Here is a 27,775-nt window from a genome sequence, read left to right as displayed (position 1 = left end):
AGGGTGGCGGGAGGCAGCCCACTGCTCCTATCACAGCCACCACAACACACAAATTGTATTCATTTAAACACTGCCTGGCCCATTAGCTCTAGCCTCTTACTGGCTAACTCTCACATCTTGATTAACCCATTTCTATTAATGTGTGTAGCACCACAAGATGGTGGCTTACCGGGAAGATTCTAATCTACATCCATCTTGGGCCGGAGCTTCATGGTGACTGGCTCACTGCCTTCTTCCTCCCAGAATTCTGTTCGGTCTACTCTGCCTACCTATGTTCTGACTTATCAGGCCAAGCAGTTTTCTTTATTATTTAACCAATGAAAGTAACACATAGACAGATGACCCACCTACATCAGTCAGGTAATGATGATCCACATCTTTTATCCCAGGATGTGGGAGACAGAGGTAGATGGATCTCTGTGAGTTCAAGGCCACCCTGGGCTACACAAAATCAGCGCAGGAACAAATCCAGGTGGCGGTGTCTACACCTTTAATCCCAGTCCTAGGGAGTCAGTCACACCTTTAATCCCAGCACTAGAGGGAATAAAAATGGGAGGAGAGGGAGGCAAAGGCTGCTTCGTCTATGGTCGCCCAGCCTTGGTAGAGGTAAGCTTTCTCCAGTGGCTCGGCTGCCTTGCTTTTCTGATTTTCAGATTGGACCTCAATTTCTGTCTCTGGGTTTTTATTACTCGTGCTACAACACACTCTTCAAATCTGTTCTTTATACTTTGATAGATATTGATTTGCAACTTGTGTTTTTTATAATGTATTCTAAACAGATTCAACATCCAGTATCCTCTGTCACATGATCTTAACGACTGCTCAGAAGGTCAAAGAGCAATTGTGGATGACTCTGACTGTCAGCAGCACAGTTCCTGCACACAAACTTCACATTGGATTTTACGACTGCACCCAGTGTGGAAATAACTGTAGATTATCATCAAGCCTCTTTCTGATAACTTCCTTTAAAAAGTTTTTTAAAACAAACAAACAAACAAAAAAAGGCTGTAACCCAGCATTATGAGAAAGTAAGATTCAAGGGCCTTCTTGGCTATATGGAGAAGTTAAATCCTGCCTGGGCTAGAGACCCTGTCCAAAAAAGAAATCCTAAAAGCAGAATTACGGAATTTCTCCTTTCTTTTCCTTTTCTCCCTCGTCCCTTTAAACAACACAATCAGGACAAAGCATTTAAAATTAATTCTGAGGCAAGAGGATGTTACCCGTGGTATCTGAATGCGCATAGCTCCCATGGGCCCTTAGGGAGTGGTATTAGGAAGTTTGGCCTTGTTGGAAGAGGTGTAGCCTTGTTGGAGGTGTGGCCTTCTTGGAGGAGGTGTGGCCTTCCTGGAGGAGGTGTGGCCTTGTTGGAGGAAGTGTGGCCTTGTTGGAGGAAGTGTGGCCTTGTTGGAGGAAATCTGTCACTAGGGTAGACCTTGAGGTTTCAGATGCTCAAGCCCAGCCTAGTGTCACCCTTTCTTTCTGTTGCCTGCTGATACAGATGGAGAACTCTCAGATACCTCCCTAGCACCGTGTCTGCCTACAAGCCGCCATGCTTCTCACCATGCTGACAACAGACCAATAGACTGAACTGTAAATAAGCCCCAGATAAATGCTTTCCTTTTCCTTTATAAGAGTTGTCATGGTCACAGTCTCTCATCACAGCAATAAACCCTAAGACATTGTGTAACACTTTCCTCCAAGATTGAAACATTCCTCCCTACATTTCTTAAACAAGAACTAGGATAAGGAAGTAAAATGTTTACCTTCAACATCCACACTATTCTGCTGGGCAGTGGTGGCACACGCCTTTAATCCCAGCACTAGGGAGACAGAGGCAGGAGGATCTAGTCTACAAGAGCTAGTTCCAGAACAGGCACTAAAGCAACACAGAGAAACCCTGTCTCGAATAACCCCTGCAAAAAAAAAAAAAAAGAAAAGAAAAGAAAAGAAAAAGTCCACACTAAGTTATTACCGCAACTTTCTGAGTTAATACTGAAGCAGACACTGTCATTGTTGAAAGTCATGTCTTAGAATGTACACTATAATATTTTTAAATTGTTAAGGGTAGAAAAACAGGAAACTAAATCTCACAATTCTACTTATAAAAATATGAACAATTAGCCAAGCAGAAGTGGCAAACACCTTTAATCTTAGCATTTGGGAGGCAGAGGCAAGTGAATCTCTAAGTTAGAGGCCAGCCTGGTTTACAGACCAAGTTCCAAGGCAGTTAGGACTGTTACACAGAGAAACTGCCTCAAAAAGTCAAAATAAATAAAATTCTCTCAAAAGAACTGGTAGAGAGCATACTCAATGTTTCCATCACAAAAGAATGACTGATGTCTGAGGTGCTAGCTAAGCTAAGTACTCTGGCCTGACCATTAAACATTACATAAAGACATGAAAAATACAATTATTTATTAGTTTTGAGTTAAAAAGAAAGCCTTATAACTTAAGAACCAAAATATAAACAATCTAATTTACAATGGGTAAACATTTGAATGCAAAGAAGATATATCATAAATACATAAAAGATGCTCAGCATCTTTCATTTTCAATGACATAGGAAACGACAATCAAAACCAGAGTAAAGTGTCATTTCACAACACTGAGACATTATAACTTTTTTATAGCAAAAAATAAAGGGGGCTGAGAGGTGGCTGAGTGGTTAAGAGCAGTGGATCCTCTACCAAAGGAACTAGGTCCAATTCCCTGGTGACTCCCGATCATTTATTGTCCTGGGGGATCCAATGCCTTCTTCTGGCCTCTACAGGCACCAAGCACATATGTAGTGGACAGACATACACGTAGGCAAACCACACACACACAAAATAAAGTAATTAATTAATTTTAAAACAAAAACAAGCGCTGACAAACATGAAGAATTCTCATTCATTCCTAGCAAGAATGTTAAGAAGCTGCTGTGAGACAATGGTTTTGCCCGGTAAAGATTTCTTTCTTGTACTTGTTTAATAATCACTGATTGGTCAGTATAGGAAGTATAAGCAGGGCGATCAGGCAGAAAATAGAGGCAGGGCAACGAGAATCATGGGAAGAGAAAAGATGCAGTCTGCGGTTGTGACCCAGCCACAGAGGAAGCAAGATGTGACTGCCTCGTCAAAAGTAACAAGCCACATGGCTAACACAGACAAGAATAATGGGCCAATTTAAGATGTAAGAATTAGTTAATAAGAAGCCAGAGCTAACGGGCCAATCAATTTATAACTAATGTAGACCTCTGTGTATTTCTTTGGGGCTGAACAGTTGCAGGGCCCGGTGGGACAGAAACCCTGGTCAACAAGAAGCCACTATGAAAAAGAGTTTGGCCATTCTACAAAAAGTTAAACGTGTAGCAACTACATTTTCTAGCCATTTCATCCCAAGCTACCTGCTAAGAAATTAATATGTTCACAGACACACAAAAAGTGCACATGAAAGACCACAGTAGCATTACATATAACAGACAAAAGGTATAAACAACTCACATTGTCCATTAGCTCATAAGCATTAAGATGTATTATTAATCCTATACTGGTATGTTAATTGACCATAGAAAAATGAATAACTTTCTGAAACATGATAGAATTTGGATAAATGTTTTTTTCAAAAAAAATTCTAAATAGTATACTAAGTGGAAAAAAAAAAACGACATAAAATCCCACATACTGAAATGTCTAGAACAGACAAAGCCTCCCCCTACAAAAAAATAAAAAACAAATCAAAAGCTGCCAGATATTAGGGGTGGGGAAGCTGCTGGCAATGGATATGTTCTTAACTTTGGGATTAATGACGGCTGCATAAGAGTGACAGCCACACAGCACTGACTATAAAAAGAAGGGACAGAGAAATGCATCAAAATCCTTTTTATAGTGGTAAATGGGCACTGAATTTTACCTTGATTAATAGGCAGAAAAAGTAACCACAGGGTGGAATGTGTCCTAAAAGACTATAAAGGAAAAAAAAAAGACTACAAAAATACAGGTTTTTAGAAGAAAAATATTTAACAACAGACTGTACATGCAACTGACTTTGAAGTCTTTATTTTTATGTAATAAAAAAATGGCTTTCAAAGTCTTATCTGCATTATAAGAAAACAGATGATATCTACATGGAATGTAGATAAGTTTGAAAAACATTCTAGGCACCATTTTAATTTATGAAACAATATATTTATATATAAACAAACTACATAAACAATCAGGAATAAGTTAAGATAAAGTAGAAAATTAAGTCATAATTAGTCAACATCTATGACATATTACTTGAAAATATGACTCAATGAACTTGAGTTCTCCATACACACTGGATATTTTAAAGGTCCTATAAAGATTTTCTAAAATAAGAAACTAAAAGCTGTTTAAAACCTCTTATCAATTCCATTCCTAAGTTTAAAACTTTGTATTCAAATAAATTCAGTTATCCTATATATTCAGTAGCTAGTCTTGCCTCTTTCTTCATTTTTTAAAGATTTGTTTATATACTTTATGTATATGGGCACCTTGTCTGCATGTATGTCTGCACACCAGAATAGGGTATCAGAGTCCATTTGGAAGTGGGTATTGGGAATTGAACCCAGGAACTCTAGAAGTGACAGTGCTCTTAAATGCTAAGTCATCTCTCCAGCCTTGCCAGATTTTAAATTAATTTTTTTAGTTCATGCACAAAAATAACGGTTTCATTATGACAGCACCACACACGTATATTGATATATCTTCTACACAGGCACCACCACCCCAACTTACTACCTTCTCCTGCCTCTGCTCTTAGCACTGGGTAGTAACCCTGACATCACTGGGAAATGCAAATTATAACCACACTGAGATGTCACTTCACATCCACCAAAATATTACAATTTTTGATAGGAAATGTGTATTGAAATAGGTACCTATAATATGGCAGGTATGTAAGGATAATCAACCATACACCCAACTGCACGAAACAATCATTCCTGTCACCAGCATTGCCTTGGCACTCAGAAGGTACATACATACTAATCTCAGTATAATGGCTTCATTTGTCTTTCCCTTTCCCTAAGAGCAATACATGATTTCATGGTGATGCATTTAGTATAATAAAAAAGCAGCACAGTCAAAGCCACATTCTTGACTTCTTGCCCATCCTACACTTCTAGGGCAAGCCAAAAGTCAAGTGCTGGCCTTCTAATTCAGCAATTACCATAGCAACAGCGGTCATATTCAAAGACAGAGGATGGGCCAGGCCTCTCGGCTTTTGCTTTTTTAAGATATGCACACATTTATAAACTAATAACCCTGGCATGTATGGTTTCACATGTAATGGAAGCATTTCAAACCTTCCAAAATACAAAATTTGGCCATGGGGAAATTAAGTTTAAAAAATAAGGTTTAGAAACAATACCTAGTTCCTTCACAGTAAGTTCTGTACGATGATGAATCATAGCTTATAACATAGGGTGGAGGTGATTTTTTAATAAAAAGTCTTCTTAGCAAAGGCATCTTCTGGTCTGCTGTGGTTTTCTGTATGCCTCTAACTAATAGCAACAGCATCTATAAAGTTCTAAGAACCAAAGTACCAGAAAGACAAGGCTAGGAGTAACACCTCATTTCATTCCTCAGTCTCAACTGTTTTCAAATAATGAACCATTCTCAAACACAGACATGAGAACAGATCCCGTGGGTTTCACACTCTAGCCTATGGTCTAATAGGCCAAAATTTCGCTCTTCATGAAAAATTAAGGCTGGGCAGTGGGGGAGCACACCTTTAATCCCAGCACTTTGGAGACAGTGGCAGGTGGATCTCTAAGTTCGAGGCCAGCATGGACTATACAGCAAGTTCCAGGATAGCCAGGGCTACACAGAGAAATGCTAAAATAAAAAAAAAAAAAAGAAAAAAGGAAAAAAGAAAGAAAGAAAGAAAGAAAAGCTACTATGAGAAATTCATTCATTATTCCATCATTTTAAGTACCATTATGTGACGCTAAGAGAAAATAATGGTCAAAGTTTTAGTTTTAAATAATCATAACTTTATAATTTACATAACTTAGTAAAATAAATACTTTGAAATTCACAATTGTTTAGTTATTTACTTTCTTTGGGTATCTATATTGAGTCTAATAAACTTCAAAGGGCTGGAAATCAAGGTACAACGAGGTTTAATCAAGGTGGGGAGCATAGATACCGAGGACTATGACTGTGCCCTCTGCTGAGCTGTGCCGGTGACTCTGGGTGACGGGAGTGGGGCAGAGAAAGCGGGCTCACCTGTATGATCGCTGAGCATATAGGACCCTCTCCCTGGGACCGAGACGGCCTTCTCAGTAGCCCAGATCATTCTGCCTTGCGCATCTTCATCTTACCTATTTTGTAACCCTTGTTCTCATCGGGAATAATTTCTCCTTCTCCAGAACCTTCTATTACTTCTAGATCCAGTATAAACTCCCACCTATTGGTGCTTTCCAAAAAGAACACTTCTAGGGTGATCCATGTTAAGTTTTTAATTATGTAGTAATCAATCGCGTACCATGTGGTGAGAGGCTGCCTACTTAGCTTTCTTTCTTCATCCTCGTTACTGTCTCATTTTTATATCTTTAGCTCCTAGAGGAAAGCATAGCCTGTATTTCTGATTATTTATATACAAGACACTAATACACATTTGTTGGTTTGAACTGACCTAAAATTATTTATTTTTTCTCCAATTATTTCATAACATTATATTGAACAAACTTGAAAAATACAGAATGGGAGGCAAAGTAGGTAGATCTTTGAGTTCAAGGCCAGCCTGCTCTGGATAGCTAGTTCTAGGCCAGCCAGGGCTACAGAGTGGGACTCTGTCTCAAAAAAATTACATATAATTATCCGTGTGTGTGCGTGTGTAGTACTTTATTCAAAATTACTTTTTAAAAATCCATTCCTTTTAGCTGTTGCACTAAAACAAACAAAAAAACTACTACAGAATACTTCAGAATATCTATCAATAATACTGAAAAGAGGTAATACTGCTAAGAAATCTTATTTAAAAACAGGTTGAAAGTAGTAATATGAGATAGAAAAATAGGAGTGGGGTTTGTATTGAGCAGATAAAAGAAAATAAGCAAAAATAGTAAAACATGAAAAATCGCGAACAAAATTTGCTAAGGGAAAATATGAACTGCTGTTGGCAAAATTCTTCCATCTAGGCTTCTCTGGTAATTTCAGTAAAATTCTTTAGCATAACAGGGCTATATATAAAGCAGGCAGTTGATGACCGCAATAATCATTAAGGAAATCAACATACCTCATCTCCAATTTTTAAGAGGCAGGATTATGTAGAAGCTAAAAGTATGGACTTTATGTCTGTTCTGGAGAGGGTATCTAGGGATAGCAAGAGGAGAGTTACCTGGAAGTTGCGGTCCCACGCCTGTTTTAAAAGTGTAAACTGTTCCAACAGACCCGCTGTGTGTCCTGGACCAGACCATCCCTCGTTTCTGAAGTGAGGACGTTGATGGCAGTCTACTACACTGGCTGTTGTTAATAGACGCTAACATATAGGGACCGCTCACTGAGTGGACGTCGGTTGCCAGCCACTATCGGTGTCACCGTGGCTGTTTGCTGAGACCATGCTCTACTGTGGAATTCAGTGTGCTTAAGGCGTTGTGACTTTTGACTGCTACTGTGGAAGGACACCAAACAGAGTGCAAAAAGAGGTAAAATTGGCAACTTCCAAGGCCAAAATCACAGTTAGGAATCTATGCCATAGTTCTAGAGACACATTCTTATTTATTCTTTCAAAAATGAATATTTACATAGAACTATGTTATTGGGAAAAGGTCAGTCCATACAATAACCAAGACTCCAGGTGATGAGCAGGATAACGAGGCCTTATGGGTAAAAACATAAGAGGGGAAAACGTCACTCTCTGTGGCCAACATTACGGGGCATTGAGAAGTTAGAAAATTATTCCCACTCCAACTTACTCTGACTTTTATTACAAGAAGAAGCAAGAAAATAGCTTTTCAAGTTTATTCCTGAGACTCTGGATCATTCCGGTTTTCTATCTCTTTCATTTGCACACACTATCAGTTGATAATCATCTTTATTCCCACTTCCTACACTTATCATAAAAAATTCCGGAATCAGCCAGGTGATGGTGGCGCACACCTTTAATCCCAGCACTGGGGGGGGGGGGGGGGGGGATCTCTGTGAGTTTGAGGCCAACCTGGTTTACAGAGCAAGTTCCAGGACAGGCTCCAAGCTACACAGAGAAACCTTGTCTCAAAAAAACAAAAACAAACATACAAAAAAAAAAAATTCCCAGAACCAGAACATATCAAAGCACCTAGCTTTTACCAGACACTTAGTAATATGTAATGTACTTTACTCTCTAGCAAGGACTAAATAGATGACCTACACCAAAACACTAAATTGCCGAGTGTGTGACATATGCCTTAATATCAGCACATATAGAAGGCAAAGGGAGGTGGGTCTTTGTGAGTTCAAAGCCAAACACATCTGAATAGTGTGAGTTCTAGGTCAGTCAGGGGCTATATAGTGAGACCATCCCCCTCCCCCCAAAAAAAGAAAAGAAAAGTGACTGTCATGCTCTAGATAGAACTTCATAACTAATGTAAAGGCAAGTTCTCAAGTCACTGACTTCATGTCTTTTAATTGGTGCTGTCAATAAAACAAGTATTTAAAAACCAGATCCTAGCTGGGCAGTGGTGGCGCACACCTTTAATCCCAGCAGAGGCAGGCGGATCTCTGTGAGATGGAGGCCAGCCTGGTCTACAGAGCAAGTTCCAGGACAGCCAGGGCTACACAGAGAAACCCTGTCTCAGATTAATTAATTAGTTAATTAATTAATTAAAAAAGAAACGCTCGGATCCTTACACCTGTTCTTTCGCCCCCATTCGAGTCAATTACCCAAATGGTTAGCTATTTTGGCACCTTTGAAAATTTAGAAACCTCAACCTAAAGTGCTGCCAACAGACATCCTTCATGACAATGACCTCTTAACATCATTCCTGGCCTCGTGTAGGCCATGTTCAGTCACACCCCCACTCAAGCCGTTTTTTTTGTTCTTCTTACAGTTGATACCAATGTGTGCCCCCTCTCCCCAGGAAATATGAAATCCTGTCACAAAAGGCAGATTTTTATAAAAATGAAGCAACTACAGTATTGTTGCAAACATCAGGATATAAGTAGAAGGTAATTCACTCAGTTAAAGTGGGATCTTGCTACTTCAGTTTGCAACCCTCTTATCTCTGAATAGATAATTTTAAAAACGACAACAGTCTGCATGCTTCTCAGAAGACCCATAGCTCCTATTTTTCTGGTTCTATTCTGAGAATGATAAAACATAAACGGGAAAAATACCAAAGCTCAATTTTCAGATAACTACTACTTGAAGTATAGCTGGGAAAAATTCTCTTTTTACTTGGTCTTCTTCACCCCAAAGAACTTGGCTTTTTTGTCAAAAGCCAATGCTGAGAGAACAGTTAAATGAATCCCTTGTTTGCAACCCACTTTATCCTTAAATGAATTATTTTTCTTGTCTGACAACACAGCAAGACTTAGTAAAGGTAGCAGAATTTCTTTTTAAATTTTTTTTTAATGCTTCTAAAAGTACTGAGTTTATTTAAAGACACCGCATGAAGTTTGAGTCTCAGTTAAATGCGGTGGTTGGAATGAGAATGGTCCCCATAGGCTCAAATGCTTGGTCCTGGGCTGGTGGAACTTCTTGAAAAGTATTAGGCCTTGTGGCCTAGGTTGCGTGTGTGTGTGTGTGTGTGTGTGTGTGTGTGTGTGTGTGTCCCTGTTGGAGGAGATCTATTACTGGAGACTGGAGGAAGGTTTTGAGGCTTCAAAAGCCCAGGCCAGGCCCTGTGTGGTCTCTCTCTGTCTGCTGCCTGTGGATCAGGATATAAAGCTCTCAGTACTGCTCCAGCACCATGCCTGGCAGCTTCTCACCAAGATGATCATGGACCAACCCTCTGGAGCTGGAAGCCAGTTAAATGCTTTGTTTTATAAGAGCTGCCTTGGTCTTGGTCTTCACAGCAATAGAACACTAAGATAGTAAACAAGCATGTCTTTATTAGATGTTGATTTTTGCGAGAGTACAAACTTGCAAACAATATGATAAATGATACTTGCATACGATAAATATAAAAGGTGATTTTAGAAATAAAGCAGCAATGAGCTAAACTACAATGAGAGTTATCTTTCAGTGAAGTGATTTGAGCACATTTACTTGTCTTTTTAGAAGGTTTCAAAAGTATTTCTTAAAGTTGTTGCTTTCATTTGATACCTGTGTTTTTTATGAAACAGAAGCATAAAATACTCTGTCTAAAGCAGCAGACTTTCCAACATCAAGTTGCAAAGCTGAGTGCTAACAAAGACTGCTGCAAATTCACAGCAGGCACATAGGGCTGCTTGGTGCACGGGTTTCTTTCTTCAAACCTGAACTAGAAGAGCACTCACCGTAAGGAGATACTGTATTCAGGATAAAGGATGCTTGTGTACTGGACCCACACACCAGCCTCTTCCTCAGTTCCCCTTTTTTTGGCTTCTGTGACTGAGAACAGATTAAATGATTCAAATCTTCTCACAGAGACATGTTTCAGACAGTCATCCAGCTGTTTCTGCTTCAGAACCTTTGAAATAAAATCAAATATTGGGGTTATATTACACATAGCATAAGATTAGGTCCCAATAATAGTGTACTGGATTATTCAGACTAATTCAGAGGAAGACAGACAAAACATGTCAAAGTACTGGGAACAGTAAAGACAGTAACAGTTTAACAGTCTGATTTTTTTTTTTTTTGATTTTCCAGGGTTTCTAGGGTTTCTAGGTAGCTTTTGGTTCCTGTCCTTGAACTAGCTCAGGCTGGCCTTGGACTCACAGAGATCCGCCTGCCTCTGCCTCCCTAGTGCTGAAATTAAAGGCGTGCGCCAGTCTGATATCTTAAAAAAAAAAATTAGAAAATCCAGAGTTAACAAGGCTTTTATATCCACTATTCTCCCGGACATTTGTTAGCTGAAGAAAGTGAGAAGACAAGGAACATATTTAATGGCCAGAACTAGAGCAGGCATGTTATTATATGACTGTGTGTACATGTATATGTATGCACACATATGTATGTGTGCATGTGTGTGTATGTACGTATGTGCCTGTGTATGCTTGGGCAGCATATGTATGTTTGTGGATGTGCACATGTGTGAGTGTGCATGTGTGTATGTGTGTTTATTTGTTTTAGGATAAATCAAATGACTAGTTTTAGAGTGTTAGTTTTCCATATATGGAGACATGAGAGAGAACTGTAAGATTAATGAGTATTAGGAAAAACCATACAGCCCCACATCCAAGTTGAAGTATAATACAAGGGCTGGAGAGATGGCTCAGAGGTTAAGAGCACTGACTGCTCTTCCTGAGTTCAATTCCCAGCAACCCTTATGGTGGCTCACAACCATTTGTAATGAGATCTGGCTCCCTCTTCTAGCCTGCAGGCATACATGGAGGCTGAACACTGTGTACATAATAAATAAATCTTAGGCCGGGCGGTGGTGGTGCACACCTTTAATCCCAGCACTCGGGAGGCAGAGGCAGGCGGATCTCTGTGAGTTCGAGACCAGCCTGGTCTACAAGAGCAGGTTCCAGGACAGGCTCCAAAACCACAGAGAAACCCTGTCTCGAAAAACCAAAAAATAAATAAATAAATAAATCTTAAAAAAAAATAAGTATAATACAAACACTGAAGGCTTATATTTTGTCTTACAATTTAAATATATATGTATGCCCAACACTGAAAAGTTCAGTGGTCAAACTTGTAGCAATTAGCATACTAGTGCCCAAACTGTTGTCTCTAAATATTATTTTCTATGAAAACAATGTGAGGCCCCTAAGAGATGGTAGGAATTGTACAAGATGAGCCTGGAATGTGTGTGTGTGTGTGTGTGTAGGACCCAACAGCCAAACTGAATATCAGACAATATATTAATAGATGTGAGAATTTCAATATAATCAAAATACAACATTCACAGTGCATATAACCGAAAGTCTAGCAGTCCAACTGACCACCACCCCTGGACCCCAAGCACAGAACCAAGAGCCTAGAAGTCCTGTCCATTCTGCTACATCCCCTGCACTCTTCATCTCTGCATATCACCAGAACTCTCCAATTCTTGAGGACCCAAAAAGAAGCTACTCCAACATCCTTTCTCCTTATTTTGCAAATTGTACTTCCTACTTTTCCATCACACCCTTCGGCAATGTTTTTACAACTAGTCTTTGTTTATTACTAGACCTCTTTTCGTACAATTATCTAATGTTTCTCATTTCTGGACAATCTTTTTTTCTAATTTTTATTTTAGGTGTAAGGGTATTTTGCATGCATGAATGTCTGTGCATGAGGTGTGTGTCTGTTGCCTGTGGAGGTCAGAGGAGGGCAACAGACACTCCCCCCTCCCCCAAACTAGAGTCACACATGGTAGTGAGCAGCCGTGTAGGTGCTAGGAATCAAACCCGGTTTTCTGGAAGAGCAGTCAGTTTTCTTAACAGCTGAACCATCTCTCCAGCCTTAAACCAACTCTTTTTCTTTTTTCAGGTCTTCTGTGTTCTCTTCTTCCCAGTTTTTTTTTTTTTTTTTTTTTTTTTTTTGACCCTTTTAGGGACATATTACAGGCCCACATTTCTACAGCCAGACTTCCAGGCCACAGTTTGCACCTGGCCTTTCCAAACTGTCGCCACCCTAAACTAAGGGTCAGGATATGCTAATGCCACTCTGCTCCTTCTTTGTTATGATGGGAGATCGCCTGGGAAGAGGAGTTAATTCAGTCTACAGTGACTGGGCAGCCACACTTGCAGACATGACCTAAGTCCTGCTGCCCCGGAAACAGAAAGCTAATGAACTTACCCCTCAGTTTACCTTCTGATATAAAAGCTGTTTGGAGAATAAACACAGGTGAATTTTCAGGATGTGAACTCGGGGTTTCATGAGGGACCCCTGAAAACTCCCTCTTGATAAAGTCACGTCGGTTGTCTCAATTCTTCCCACGCCTCCCCTCTGGTCCGAGAAATAATTTAGGTCCAGCCCAGACCCCAACAGACCCTCTTTGAAGGATTTTTAGTAGTAATTTGACTTTGCTTTTTATTTTCTCCAATATAGAAAACTTCTCAAATTTATGTTATCATTCTTATTTGAAGCCATGCTAATCATCATTCTAATTTTAATATACATGATATTGACTTCATCTAAAACCTTTGCTTTGTAGACCAGGCTGGTCTCAAACTCACCACCTGCCTCTGCCTTCCAAGTGCTAGGATTAAAGGCATATACCACCATCCAGTCTTTTTTTTTTTATTTAATTTTATTTCAGGTGCATTTGTGTTTTGATTGTATGTATGTCTGTGTGAAGATATTGGATTCCCTGAGCTGCCATGTGGGTGCTGGGAATTGAACCTGGGTCCTCTGAAAGGTCAGTCAGGGCTTTTATCAGTTCAGCCATCTCTATAGCCCCCATCTAAAGAAATTTGAAATTGTTTATTTTTAAATTTGTATTTTTATTCCCCTTCTTAAATTTTATTTTCCAGTTTTCTGTTTATTAGGAATCTTTTTTAATCTTTTCTCTCTTCTGTAGAAGGAGGGGCCATTTGTGTTTGCTTGTTTGGTTCCCACCCGCCCAGCTAGCTTAAGCCCAAAATAATCACACAGAAACTATATTAATTAAATCACTGTTTGGCCCATTATCTCTAGCTTCTTATTGGCTAACTCCTACATCTTAATTTAGCCAATTTCTATTCATCTGTGCATCACCACTAGGTCATGGCCTACCAGCAAAGTTTCAGCATGTCTGTCTCTGGAGGTGGTTCCATTGTAGCTCTCCGACTCCACCCATCTCCTCCCATGCTATAGGCCAAGCCAGTTCTTTATTCATTAACCAATAAAAGCAACAGAAGGAGCTCCCACACCACTCTTCTCCTGTGTAACTTACATTCTGCACATCTCTTCCTTCCTTTCTGTTTATTGAACCTGTCTTCTCCGTGCTTTCCTCTTCCCTGCCTCCTTCCTCTCCCTAGTCACCTCGAATTTCTGCATTTACCCTAAATGGATAACTTCACAGCCGTTTTCTTAATCTTTGGCTTATAGTCACTGTCACTGTATTGGTGGCCTCTTCATCAACTTTCCTATCTTTTGCAGTTTGATTCTGTAGCTGTTATCATTTGTTTTCCCCTCCTTGGACAGAATGAGCCTCGGGAATGAGGCTGCTCAAGAAGATCTCCAAACACAAATGGAAGAGACATTCAAAGCAGTGTTCTACAAATTACATCACAAAAACATCAGAAATAGCCGGGCAGTGGTGGCGCATGCCTTTAATCCCAGCACTCGGGAGGCAGAGGCAGGTGGATCTCTGTGAGTTCAAGGCCAGCCTGGTCTACAAGAGCTAGTTCCAGGACAGGAACCAAAGCCACAGAGAAACCCTGCCTCGAAAAACCAAAAAAAAAAAAAAAAAAAAAAAAAAACATCAGAAATATTAAAAGGCACGGCAACATGACTTCCCCAAAAGATCACAATCCTTCACTGAATTCAGAGCTAGATAAAATATTGGGAGGAAATTGTAAAAGTAATCCACTAGCAAAAATAATGGTGATATCAAAGAAGACAGAAGTAGAAAAATTCAGTCCAGGATCTGAAGAAGAAAGCAACACAAAAAGAAACAGACAATAAAAATCAGCAATATGATAAACTTTACCAACATAGAAGACAAATTTTTCCAGAAAAATAGATATTCCTTGTATATATGTGTTGTATGTTTATATATTGTAAACATATATTTTGGTTACATATGTAATTATATATTACATTATATACATATACATATAATATATGTATACATATATACACATCATATATGTGTATATATAACCAGAATTTATATATTAGCTTTTCAAGACAGGGTCTCTCTCTGTAGTAGCTCTGATTATCCTGGAATTCACTATTGTAAACCAGACTGACCTCAAACTCAGAGACCCACCTGCCTCCGCTTCCCAAGTCCTGGGATTAAAGGTGTGCCCCATCACACCTGGCTTAAAAGTAAGCATTTTTAAAAAAAAAAGAAGTGTTAGACATTAGACATTCAATGAATCAAATCAAAACACAGTGAGAACAATTACTTATGATTTTAACAAACTTAAAGACCAAAAATACTCTTGAATAACCAGAGGGCCATTGAAGAAGTCACAGTAGAAATTAAAATATTCCTAGAATTAAAAAAAATGAAAGTGAGCTTCTAGAATCTTGGGATAACAGATAATCAGTTATGAGTGCTTACATTCAAAAACAAACCAAAAGAAAGAAAGAAAGAAAGAGCATAATGATGAATAACACAGACCTTTAATCCTAGCACTTGGGAGGCTGAGGCTGGAGGATCTCTGTGAGCTTGAGGCCAGAACGGTCTACAGAGTGACCTCCAGGAGAGCAGAGCTACACAGTGAAACTCTGTCTTCAAAATTAAGTTAAATAAACTAACGATGCAACTCAAGGTCTTGTGTGTGTGTCTAAATTTTTATATTTAATTAGTTTAATTATAAATGAAATTAACATGATTATAATGATTTTCCGGTTCTATGACAATTACTGAGTTTTGAGTATGTACAGTTCAATAACAAAAAAACTAATAAAACAAAAGCATGCAAGAAAAGCATGGAGTCCATTTTGTGCTGGCCACCTGGTTCTGGGTGTGGGTGGCCTGGAGTGTGGTGGAAATGCCCAGTGGCATTCCAGCAGGTTTGCAACTGCAAATAGTTTCTTGGTTAGGGTGGGGCTTTTTGTCCACTTCCCTTTCTCCATACTGGATTTTTACAACTTGGGTCTTAAACGAGCAAAAATTATCCTAGAGCAAGGCTCAGTGGTTAATAAGAACAGGACCTGTGTTCTGTTCAAAGTACCCCTGTGAGGTGGTTCACAACAGCCTGTAACTCAAGCTCCAAGGAATCTGATGCCCTCTTCTGGCCTCCATGGGTACCTGTACTCTTGTATACACATCCCAGCCCACCTCTTACAAATATTTCAAAATTAAATATTTTGTTTTGTTTTGTTTTTCAAGACAAGGTTTCTGTATAAGACAGTCATGGCTACCCTGGAACTCACTTTGTAGACTAGGCTGGCCTCAAACTCACAGAGATCTGCCTGTTGAATACTGGGATTAAAGGCATGTGCCACCACCAACCACCTGGCTTAAAAAAATTAATTCTTGGGGGGAAAAAAGAGCCTTACTGGACAGTGGTGGCACACGCATTTAATCCTTGCACTCAGGAAGCAAAGCCAAGTGGATCTCTGTGAGTTCCAAGCCAGCCTGGTCTACAGAGCTAGTTCCCGGACAGCCAGGTTATATAAAGAAACCCTGTCTCATACAACAACTGCAACAACAAAGCCGAATCTAAAAGTGCTAGGGAACAAGAAATAATGAAAATCAATGCAGACATTAATGAAACAAACACTAAAAAAAAAAAAAAAAAAATAGGAATCTGAAAGAAGCAATCAAAAAGTCACTAGAGATTGCAACGAAATCTAAAGATTCCAGTGAAACCTGGGATTAGAAGATAGGAAGATAATTTCATTTTAATCAGCAGTGGAACAGTCTAAAATAAAACTAGCCTCATTCCTTCACTTACAACGAAAAACTGATGTCCAATAAAGTGTTCATCAAAGTCAAGGGCAGACCTGAGCCTAAAATCCAGGGCCTCAATTTACACTGGCGCTCTAAGCCTGCTTTAAATTGCACTAGGAGACATTCTAGCAATCAGACTGCAGGTATGTGTCCAGCGGGTACACGATTCCATTCGGTAGGGGTCGTGAGCCTGTGTGTGCACCCCTTCCCTTTGGCAACCCCTCTTCTTTATGTAATTCTGGTGGGATTGTAGGTATGCTGATGACTCAAAGGAGCCAAAAAGCTCCATTCTAATTAGGCGCAGCAATTGGCCAAAATGTGGCTTACCAGAGGCTTTTAGAAGAAATTATTTGTTAGGGAAAATATATCAGTTCTTCAGGATCCTTAACTGGATGGACATTGAAACCTCTAAATTGCACATGACTGTCATTGCTATCAGACTGGACTCAATAAAAAGGAAAATCAAATATCTGCAACATTAGCTATTGATGATAGATTATAGATGTCACCTATTTAGGGTAGGTACTAGAACCCAAAGTCAGCAATTTATCGCAACACCTAGAAAAAATAATGTACTAGTTAAATAGGTTTCCTCTCAAAAATGTGAATTCCAGAGTAAGCATTGAACAGTTAATATAAAGGACCATAAGACATCATCGGAATCCTGGGGAGTACCAAGAGACAAAACTGGGATGGGCTGGGTAACAAGCAAAAATAAACCCACATCACAAAAATGTGCCACAAAAGAAAGAACCCTCCCCACCCACACCCACCCTGTGGTAGAGATCAAAACTAGGGGCTTTGCACATGCAAAGTGTTCTACCACTGAGTTACACTCCAAACTAAGAGTCACACATTTCTAACCTTGATCGGCTCCTTCAAGCTTTCCTCCTCCAAACACAGATGAGACACTCATGAGTGGCTTAGCCATTTTAAACAGTTCCTAAAAAGCCCATAGATGCTATAAATGCAATAAACCCTATTGTGAGAGACTGAATCACTACAGGCAGAAATTCACTTCTCCCATACCACCTCAAAAGGGACAGTTGTTCCCTACACTGTGACTTTAGCCTTGGCGAGGCATCGTCCTTAGCGAAGAGTCTTGGGATGTGATGGCTTACAGTGATGATCAGCTTGACAAGAACTAGAGGACCGAGTCTCTGAGCATGTCTACAAGGGGCTATCTACAGTAGGTTAACCTCTCGGCATGCCTGTAAAGGCTTTTCTTTATTACGTTCACTGAGGTGAGGAGACGCTCTGATTGTGGTATCATCATTTCATGGGCTGAGACTTAAACTAAATTAAATGGAAGGAAGGAAGGAAGGAAAAAAAGAAAGAAAAGAAAAGTATTCACCCATTGCTTTCTCCCTCCTGAGCGCTAACACAGCATGGCAGGTGCTTCCGGCTCCTGCTGCCTGATTCTTCCTGCGTGATGGACTGCACCATCAAAGTGTGCACCAGAACAAACCCTTCCTTTCTCAAACTGCTTTGTCTGGTATTTTGTCACACTAATAATACAAGGAAGTAATACAGCATGTTAAGAGACATCAGGTAGGGCTGGAGAGATGACTCAGTTAAGAGCACTGGCTGTTCTTCCAGAGGTCCTGAGTTCAATTCCCAGCAACCACATGGTGGCTCACAACCATCTGTAATGAGATCTGGAGCCCTCTTCTGCCTGCAGGTGTACATGAAGACAAAGATTAGCATAACTCGGATGTTAAAAAATAATTTAAAAAAATAATAAAGCTAAAGAGAGCGAAAGATCACCACCACCGACTTTCCTCTCTGAGATCCTACTGTCGCCCCTGTCATGGAGATCCTGCAGCCAGGGCTCCTCAAGATTGGTCCCTTCACACTCCAGCAGATCACACCTGGTGTACATGTTGGGGTGTGCCAACTCCAAGCCCTGGATGTGTAAATGTGCCTCTCTTACACTTCCACCATAACCGTGAAAACATGTCAGCCAACTAGTCTAAGAATTCTAGGTATATAAACCAAATACACAGCATTAAACCACGCAGGTGATCACAGCCTTTATCAATAAACTACCATGTGGTTCAAGGAAGTTGACGTATGACATCGTGGTCGTTTGTTAATAGCAATAGTAAAGCTAAGTAAAATAACACAGTAAGGACCCAGTGCCCCGAGCCAGTGTCTTGTTACTTCTTAATTGCTGTGACCAAGGAAAATTAAGAACACAACAGCTTTTATTTGAATTCGTTGGTCCATGCTGGGCAGAAAGTATCCCCACTAATTACTTCAAGCTTAGAAGATAAACGTCTGAGTTTCACGTGGCGGGAAGAGAGAACGCAGTAACTTTGCTTGCTCCCTTTACTCTCATGTGTGGAAACCCGTGCAGGGTCACATCAGTCAACCACGCAGATCTCCAGAAATGCAGGACCCTAAGGTGCGCCGTGGAAGTCGGTGACCACAAGCCCAGCTACAAAGTAGCAGGTGGAAAGAGCAGCGCGCGGTGAGGAGGGGCGGTCCCACCCATGAGGCGGTCAAGCAAAAGGAATCTGCTTGGATCTGAGTTTCCGGGACCTCAGCTAGAACTGTCCCGCTCGCAGCCAACCCCGCCAGATCCTCCCTTATTCGGTGGGACAGTGGGTGAAGCAAGTGGACGCTTCTCGATTGGCTCCGGACAAAGTGGGAAGTCGCGTCCCGGGGCTGAGCGCCATCCGCGCGCCGGGTACCTGGGAGGGGAGTGGCCAGAGGTGGCGAGCGGTCGCCCTTACCTGTCGCAGGAGCTTCCACCGGGCGACCCCCTTGGGTACCGAGACCGCCGATCCCTGGCTGGCACCTCCAATCACGGGACCCTCGCCCGCGACTGCTTCAGTCCCCCCAGCCCCAGCAGCCGCGACGGGCGACTCCATCCCCAGAGCTGGCTGGACGCGGAGGTGCCTGCCACAACTCTGCCCAGTTAGGACCTGTCAACTTCTTCCCTGTCAGGACCTGTGACGCCCGGCCTCTGGCCCACAGCCCTTGCGTGCGCCCTCCCCGAATTCCGCATTTCCGGTATTCGCGTCTCCATGGCAACCAGGACAGCGGCGTCACGTCATTGCACCAGTTTGCTGGTAGCCATCTTTAGTGAGGGCGAGCCGGAGTGGGAGGGAACTGTGAAATCGTTACAGAGAGGGGTTTCCTCACTGTTTTCGTCTTTCTCACTTTGTCTCTTACTCGTTAGAATACCAAAGAACCAAAAAGAGGGGTCTCTTAAGACTAGTAAATTCAGAAGAGAGAAATCCCACCCTCTGACCATAATAAAGAGGGAGAAATGTGCTTCACCCTCTGGCTGGATTGGCGTTACGTAGAACGGCGTGCTGCAAACTAGCTCTGGGCGGCGCGAGCTAGGTTGTCTCTTCTTGCTGGGTGCTGAAAGCAGACATCGGGTGGACGAGGCTGAGGTGACTGCACCTCCTTCTTGAGAGCTTCGGGTTCTCATATTTGTCTTCTCTGCCTTACTCGTCTGTGTCCAGCGCCGGCCTGTCTTTCAATTTGCGTACGTATGGGAGGGCTGCTGGAGGGTCCGCTTTCCTAATTCCTCTCCCCACCACCTTCCAGCCATTCCTGAGTTCTCTGGTCCCCTTTTTGATCCCTGTCTCCTCTGTGCGTGGTAACTGGTACCATTCCCTCACGCCCTGGGATGCGCAGTTGCACAGGGAAACGAGTAGGTTCTCCTGAGAACACCCATTTGTCTACCCCACCCGTATCCCTTTCCTTGCACACTGTCTTCATGCAGGTGGTGGATAAATGGATTGAGGATATGGGGACAAATTAAGCGATTTACGGGCGTTTTTCTTCTAGGCTGCTGCTCCACTGGTCTGTTATTTTGCTGCGACATAAAAAATTTAAGGGGGGGAGGGGACGTCATAGCTGATCGGATCTGTGATAAAACTGACGCTGACGGTGGTCTTTCTGTGCTGCACCCAACAGTGTTCAACATACCTAAATTATTACTATGCTAATATATTAAAAAGCCTTTTGTTGAGTGGTTACCATGTGCCAGGTACTTGTACTAAATTCTTAACATAAATTTTCTGGTTTTGTTACAAATCTATAACCCCAGACAGTAAGTGGCGTGGTTATTTTTTTGTTTTACAAGTGAAGAAATTGAGGCCGAGATGCAAGGCCCAAAGCCTGAACCTGGATCTCTGGCTATGGCTATTATAATGAACTTACCTTCCGGCAGAAACCAAAGATGACTCCATATCTCATTTGTGCATCTTGCGGGTTTATTTATTTATTTTTTTATCCTTTTATGGTTAAGTTCAATAACTCATGTACAAGATGAGGCAGCAAAACAGTTGGACTTTCTGCTGGACCAGGTGACTTGAGGAAATGTCTGAAGCTTCTCAGAGCCACTGTTGGGTCACCAGTTAAACAAATGACGTTATCATTTCTTCATCAAGAATACAGGAAACTTAAATTAGACGAATAGACGAAAAGTATCTGGCACCTGGCCAACACTCAACAAATATTAATCCCCCTCTTTTATTAAGTAATCCAGACTTTTCTCATTTGTCTTTCACACACAAACCAGTGATACGCCCCAAATTATGTAAGGTAAAAAGCCGTTTTGCTTCGGAACCCCCTCTGTTCCTGAGATTCCCATGGAGTTGTTACTTGTTGGCACATCTTTATTTTGTTTCTTGTTTTCTGTTTTTTGTTTTAGTTTGTCCATATGTGCACCCGAACCATTGCTGCTTAGCCTCAGCCTAGTAAAACTGACTTCACAAATGACATGTTTAAGTCAGACCTGCCAAGAAGTATGATTTGAAGGAACTGTAACTCATACAAGTTTTTCAGTTTACTTAACCTAAACTGTCAGATGTCTACAATTGTTTGTGACCTCAGGGGCTCATGACTCCCAGAGGGGGGGATAAGATGTGGTGATCTCGAGTGCTTGAGATCCCATTACTGTATAGTTACACATATGACATCGTACACGTGAAGGGGTCAGAAACCAGGGACTTTGCTACCATGCAGCAGACGACCAAATTCTTTCTCCGAGCTTTGAAGCATAGTGTTCCTCACCTTGGGAAATGTATGCAGAAACAGAATTACTGTAACTTCGCCAACCATTATTACAATAGAATAAGATTGAAAAAGTATCACCTGCAGAATAAATCCAAGATATCAGAATTAGCAAGAAACGTCCCGAGTCGGAGCTTCTCATGTAAGGTATGAACTATTTAAGTTAACCTATTTGTAGGCCGTTAATATTAATTTTAGTGCATAAATAGTGGGTAAGATATCCATTACTAATTTTCTCAGTGATTCTAATTTGATTTTAAGATTTTTCAGGCTCAAATATCTGTAACCAATATGAGTACAAAAGAACGCATATAATGCAACTATAACCATGTTTTCCAAAACTCTAATAAATCTATAATGATGTACATAAAATGTAGATTCATAAAACTGATTGATCACAGGAACTTACTGTGCCTGAAAATGTGCTTTAAAATATAGCTTTTTCTAAAATTACCAGAATGTTATTATACCTAAAATTACTACAAATTATACCTCTTAATAAAACCTAGTAATATGCTAATTCTTGTATGATTCGTAAACTTCAGTAAATGCCATGTAGTTGTATATAAAGGAATGAGAAGCTATCAAGCATTTCTGACAACCTGTGTTCCTCAAAGAAAAGGCCGTTACCCTTCTGCCAGACCGCGAGTTCCAGGCTTGAATTCAGCCTTGAGGAGCTGATGGCACATGTGGAGAGTAGCGCCATATTCCGGTCTGCCTGAGACAGGCCCACCTTGCACCTGTTGTCCCTGTGTAGTTATTAATAGCCCTCGACCTTCTCAAAAGTGTTGATGTCATGCTACATGGTTGTCATATTTAACTTGAAATCGGGCTGTTTGCTCTGTCGTTTCTTTGACAGGTATCCTCTACTTTTCGGTTGTGTTCCTGAGGTTCCTTCCACTACACTTGAGGGTGCTAACCTAACAACATGCTAGCATGATTTTACCATTTTCTTGCATGGGTGATTTTCATATAGTCCGTCTTGGCTTCCTCTAATTGTGGTAAATTATATATTTTGAAAGTTAACCATTTTAGCCAGTTCTGGTGTGGAACTCAATGGCATTAGTTACAGTGACAGGATTATAATGCAACTATAACCACGTTTTCCAAAACCCTATCATATGGCCCTCTCCATAAACACCCCCAACAGTTTATGTTGCCCTCACCTGAGACATCTAATCTACTCTCTATATCTATAAATTTGCCTATTCTGACATTTTGGATGAGCAAAAGTACACAAAAACTACCTTTTCTTTATTTGGTTTGTTTAATTTTGCTAATGTTTTTAGGGCTTGTTCATGTATCCTAACTTCTTCCCTCTTTATAGAGATAATATTCCATTTATATAATCTTGTTGACCGTGTCCTTTGCTTTACAGAAGCTTTTCAGTTTCAGGAGGTCCCATTTATTAATTGTTTCTCTCAGTGTCTGTGCTGCGGGGTTTCTATTTAGGAAGTGGTTCCCTGTGCCAATGAGTTCAAGTGTACTTCCCACTTTCTCTTCTGTAAGGCTGAATGCGGCTAGCTTTATGTTGAGGTCTTTGATCCATTTGGACTTGAGTTTTGTGCGTGGTGATAGATATGGGTCTATTTTCATTCTTTTACATGCTGATATCCAGTTATGCCAGCACCACTTGTTAAATATGCTTTCCTTTTTCCATTTGATATTTTTTCCTTCCTTGTCAAAAATCAGGTGTTCAAAGATGTGTGTATTGATATCTGGGTCTTCTATTTGGTTCCATTGGTCCTCCTGTCTGTTCTTATGCCAATACCAGGCTGTTTTCAGCACTGTAGCTCTGTAGTAGAGTTTGAAGTCAAGGATTGTGATGCCTCCAGAAGTTCTTTTATTATACAGGATTGTTTTGGCTGTCCTGGGTTTTTTGCTTTTCCATATGAAGTTGAGTACCGTTCTTTCGATGTCTTTGAATAATTTTGCTGGGATTTTGCTGGGCATTGCGTTGAATCTGTTCGCAGTTAGTTTCAAATGGTAGTTCTCGTCCTCCTCTTCCTGGACTTCATACATTTCAGCCTTTTAAATTGTTTCCTTAGGAACATTAGCTTGACTCTCTGATTCTTACCTTTACACACTTAGAAACTTTAAAGTTCCCTTTTTCTGTTTTGTTTGGTTTCTAATGTAGACTTACCATACTTTATGCTCATAAACTTTAAAGTTCTAGCTACTGCACTAAGCCTTTGAGTGGCTTCACTTTGCATGAGTAGAACATTTCGTCACTTGGTCTAGGTTTATAAATAGTAAGCAGGCTTTGCCACCAGAGTAGCAGCTGTGAAATTAGCTCACACAGTGAGCCAGGAGGGTGTCTCTGAAGCTGCCTGTCTCTGAGACAACTTTTAATTTTGTCATGCATTCCCACTCCTAGAAACTGGCCTGGCTGACGGCAGCTCCACAGATAGAAGCTCCTTTAGGAAAGTCCTCCCCCGGCAGAGTGGTTCTGCTTTTCTGTATTTTGTGTTCCACCCCTCCCTCCATGACAAATGCATGACCTAATGCTGGGCGTTTATTCGCTATGCTCCCTGAGACCTGAGGAAGCTTTCTAAAGAGAAGCCATAGGTGTGGAAATACTCCGGAGACAAAAATACACATTCCTTTCTTTTAACAGGTTCCTCTGGGTTCCAAATTAGTCCACTCTTACAGGTTCTAGTAAAGTAGAAGGCCGTTAATTAGACCTATTTAAAGACCCGCTGCTCACATAAACTAACTGAAGAACAAGAGACAGTGTGTGTTATAGAAATAATGGAAAGGGAAAGAACCAGCCAGGACTGCAGTGACTGTCGACTAGACAGCGTTCCTAATTTTCTTCACTCAGAAACAAGCAGAATCAACAAGCTCAAACCTCGCTATGCCTTGTTACCCTGGCAACCAATTATACAACTTTGGGATTCTTTAGTACCAACTGCTGCAATCTAGATGCGTGTCAGCAATGAAAAAAGCAGGTTTCTAGATCTGAAGCCGTTTCTGTTGAGTTAGAATGTCAGTGGCTGAGTCTTAAGGATCTGATTTCTTCTTTATTTTTGAGGCAAGATCTGTGTTCACAAGAACTCTTGTTGATGCAATCCTCTTGTCTCAGCCTCTCAGGTAACTGGGATCATAGGCATCACTCCAGCCAGAAGTCTGATCTGTTTGTTTGTTTGTTTATTTAGGCTCCTTGGGTAACCAAAATGCAATGCCTGCCTGCCTGCTTGCCACTGACACTGTATTTAGAAACCGGAGGTCCTTGGTGATGAAGTGTTGTTGCTCTAACCCTAATTCATTCACTTGTAACGTTCCTTTCTGGCCAGCACCTGAAGTTTCTATAGTGTGATGACCAGGCAGTATTTAGTCCATTCCGCTTACTTTTGTCAGTGATGCCTCGCATGCATGAAGCCCTAGGTTCAGCCAGGACAACCATTGTAGTCTTAGCACCCATAGGCAGAGACAGGAGGAGAGGTGTCACGATGTCCGTCCCACCAAATGAGAGTCAGGACCATTGCCCAGACTCTGGTCAATTTAAGCAAACTCTGTTTTCTGTCAGACAGGGCTATCTCCCTAAAAAAAGGATTTGAAAATATAGCCCCAAACATAGGAAAGGTAGGGTTCATATACTCCAAAAGACTGTAAGATTGGAGGATTTTCAAGGCTTCAGAGATTTCCAGAAGAATTTTGGTCTCGTGGGAACGTGGCTGAAGATTTTTAAATTACTTGGCAGAACATCTTATCTATCAAGATATATTCAAGGTGTGAGTCAAACTCCATAAGTTGGGGAGCATGCCAAATTCCAGAACAGGTTAAAGTACAATTGACTTGAATTTTGCAGCAAGCAGAAATGAACTTGTGACTTTATAACAAGATGACTTCCATCCTTAAGATGGAGTCAGGCTAGCCCAGCAATGGTCATCCTCAGCTCCATAGCATAAAGGGACACTCAAGGCCTGCCTGGGCTAAATGAACTTTTGTTTCTGAAACGAAAAGCAGAGCGGGTTGTAAGAGATCAGTACAGTGGAGAACAAAAAAGTAAGAATGGGGCAGGGAATGGAAGAAAGCACATATTTTATAAGATGGTAAGTGTTGGACTCATGGGCAGGATGGCATGTGAGTACAGACATCAAGACTGTAAGATTGGAAAGAGTAAGACAGAAAGAGGTGAACCACAGAGACATCTCATGCAGCGGGTTCTAGGCAGTCAGAAGAATCTTTCATTTATATTGTCATTGAGTTTTAGAGTCAAGGTTATATTAATCTAATAAACTAAGTTGAGTAATTCTGTCTTCTTTCTTGTTTTTTAAATGGTTGATTATGAGATTTTTTTTTCCCTTTGATTATTGGAGGGGGTGTGAGGGAAGTGGGAATAGCTGAGACAAGCCTTTTCTATATAGCCCAGACTTATCTCAAACCCAAAGTCCTGCTGCCTCATCCTTCTATTTGCTCTATTATAACTAATTATACCATGTTTCTCATATCTAATATTCTTTGTCTTTTTCTGGATCAGTTTTATTATACATTTGTCATTTTTAGTAGTTTTCTGGGGATGGGGAATGATTTTTTAAATTTTCTCATTTTTCTTTACTTGGGCTTTAGTTTTCAGTGACCTCTAATGGAGATGCCGTGTCCGTGTGTCCCGCTATTAGTTCAGTCTCCTCTAATGGAGATACCGCATCAGTGTGTGCACTATTTGAATTCAGTCTCCTCTAAGGGAGATGCCGTGTCCGTGTGTCCCACTAATGACTGTTTTGGCTGAAACATTAGCTGCCAGTTGTCTCTGGTGCTAGAGGGACATTATTCTTTCTGTAAGCAGTAACTGGCGCTGTGTGGATGTTGTGCGTTATTCTTGCCCAGTGAGTTTAACTGTCAGTGATTTCAGTCCTGTTTGTTTCACCAGAGCTTATCAAATGATCCGCCTGTCACACTTCCCACATTGTCTAGCTAGTTTTATTCTGTAAAGGAAGGTTTCTTTGCCACGCAGTGGCACGCACCTTTAATCCCAGTGGCAGAGAATCTCTGTGAGTTCAAGGCCAGCCTGATCAACAGAGCAAGTTCCAGTACAGCCAGAGCTACATAGACAGACCCTGTTTCTTCAAGGTTCTTTTTCTCTTTTAATTTTTATTTGGTCCAAATGTTTGTTTTTTTTATTTGCTTGTTTGTGGAGCTTACTTTTTCAGTGCATTTGAACTAATTAGTTGTTGTTCTTTTTGACACTCAAATTACCCCGCATGTGGCTAGGCTAATGAGTGCCCCTTCATACTGTCCCTTGTGTCCTGTTGACATGCCTTCGTTGTCCTGGAACACTGCCTTTGTAGTACAAGATTTGCCAAGCCTACCTTGTGCTCTCCCGACCCAAGGTCTGGAATTGGCCATTTATTAATGATCTCATTTTCTATTCAGTGTTTTTCTACTTCACGATTTCTTGTCTTCAAAGTTTAACATTTTTGCCGTAATAAAGTAGCATATTTGATTGTTCTACCTTTCACTGTTTAAGTGGGTTTTATGTTGGGCCCTTTGGAAAGTGGTAAATGGTGGGTTTCGCTTCTGATGGAGTGATAGTGTACGTGAGACTTAAGATTTCAGTAGGCATGGGAATGAAGATGGGGGTGATAGAGAACTTGCTGAGCGTTTACACGGCCCTAGCTCAGACTCCCAGACCACAGCCTGGGAGTGACGATACTCATCTGAAATCCCAGCACTCTAGAGGTAGAGGATCGGATGTCTAAGGTCACCTTCCACTACACAGCAAGTGTAAGCCCTGCCGGAGACTCATGAGGCTCTAAAAAAAGAAAATCTTTTCAGTTAGGCGTTAAGTATTCTCTGGATTCAAGTAAGCTCAGTTTCAAGGCTTCTCATCTCTGAAGGTAGAGTTTCAAGACAGATTTCTAGTGATATTATTGGTTATAATTTAATGCTGTAGGCATAGTAGAGGGCTATTGATAGATCAGCCATAGACACTATAAAAATGCAAAAACACAAATGAAAATAAATGTGAAAAATCTTCATTATTTTGACTGCAAATAATTACTCAAAAATCAACTGTATGATTGAAAGCAGAAGGTGAGGGTCTGAGGAGATTACCGTAACAACTGTGATGACTAATTCAATCTAGTACAAATCATTAAAGCCTCCCTCCCCCCAAATTTT

General features: G+C 40.8%; 2 protein-coding genes across 6 annotated transcripts in view; one reads left to right on the top strand and one right to left on the bottom strand.

The window, feature by feature from the left end:
• The window catches only part of Camkmt (calmodulin-lysine N-methyltransferase), a 392,778-nt gene extending 373,166 nt beyond the window's left edge, over positions 1-19,612 (bottom strand). For all 3 annotated transcript variants that reach the window (XM_041631282.1, XM_041631281.1, XM_041631283.1), the window contains exons 1-2: positions 19,354-19,612; positions 10,428-10,600 (exon numbers count right to left, since the gene is read on the bottom strand). In XM_041631282.1, coding sequence (XP_041487216.1) covers positions 10,428-10,600; positions 19,354-19,491 — 311 coding nt within the window. In that variant the 5' untranslated portion in view covers positions 19,492-19,612. The remainder of the gene's footprint in view (positions 1-10,427; positions 10,601-19,353) is intronic.
• A 336-nt stretch (positions 19,613-19,948) lies between these two features.
• Prepl (prolyl endopeptidase like) overlaps positions 19,949-27,775 on the top strand; it is a 30,832-nt gene continuing 23,005 nt past the window's right edge. The window contains exons 1-2 of one of the 3 annotated variants that reach the window (XM_041631014.1): positions 19,949-20,117; positions 21,291-21,799. In XM_041631014.1, the coding sequence (XP_041486948.1) occupies positions 21,599-21,799 (201 nt within the window). In that variant the 5' untranslated portion in view covers positions 19,949-20,117; positions 21,291-21,598. The remainder of the gene's footprint in view (positions 20,118-21,290; positions 21,800-27,775) is intronic. The other 2 variants (XM_041631013.1, XM_041631015.1) reach the window with 2 other exon arrangements.

The sequence above is a fragment of the Microtus oregoni genome, unplaced genomic scaffold (genome assembly GCF_018167655.1).
Source record: "Microtus oregoni isolate MIOR12 unplaced genomic scaffold, Mior012 000036F_ref0000092, whole genome shotgun sequence".
Classification (NCBI taxonomy): Eukaryota; Metazoa; Chordata; class Mammalia; order Rodentia; family Cricetidae; genus Microtus; species Microtus oregoni.
This window is presented reverse-complemented; position numbering and strand designations above follow the sequence as displayed.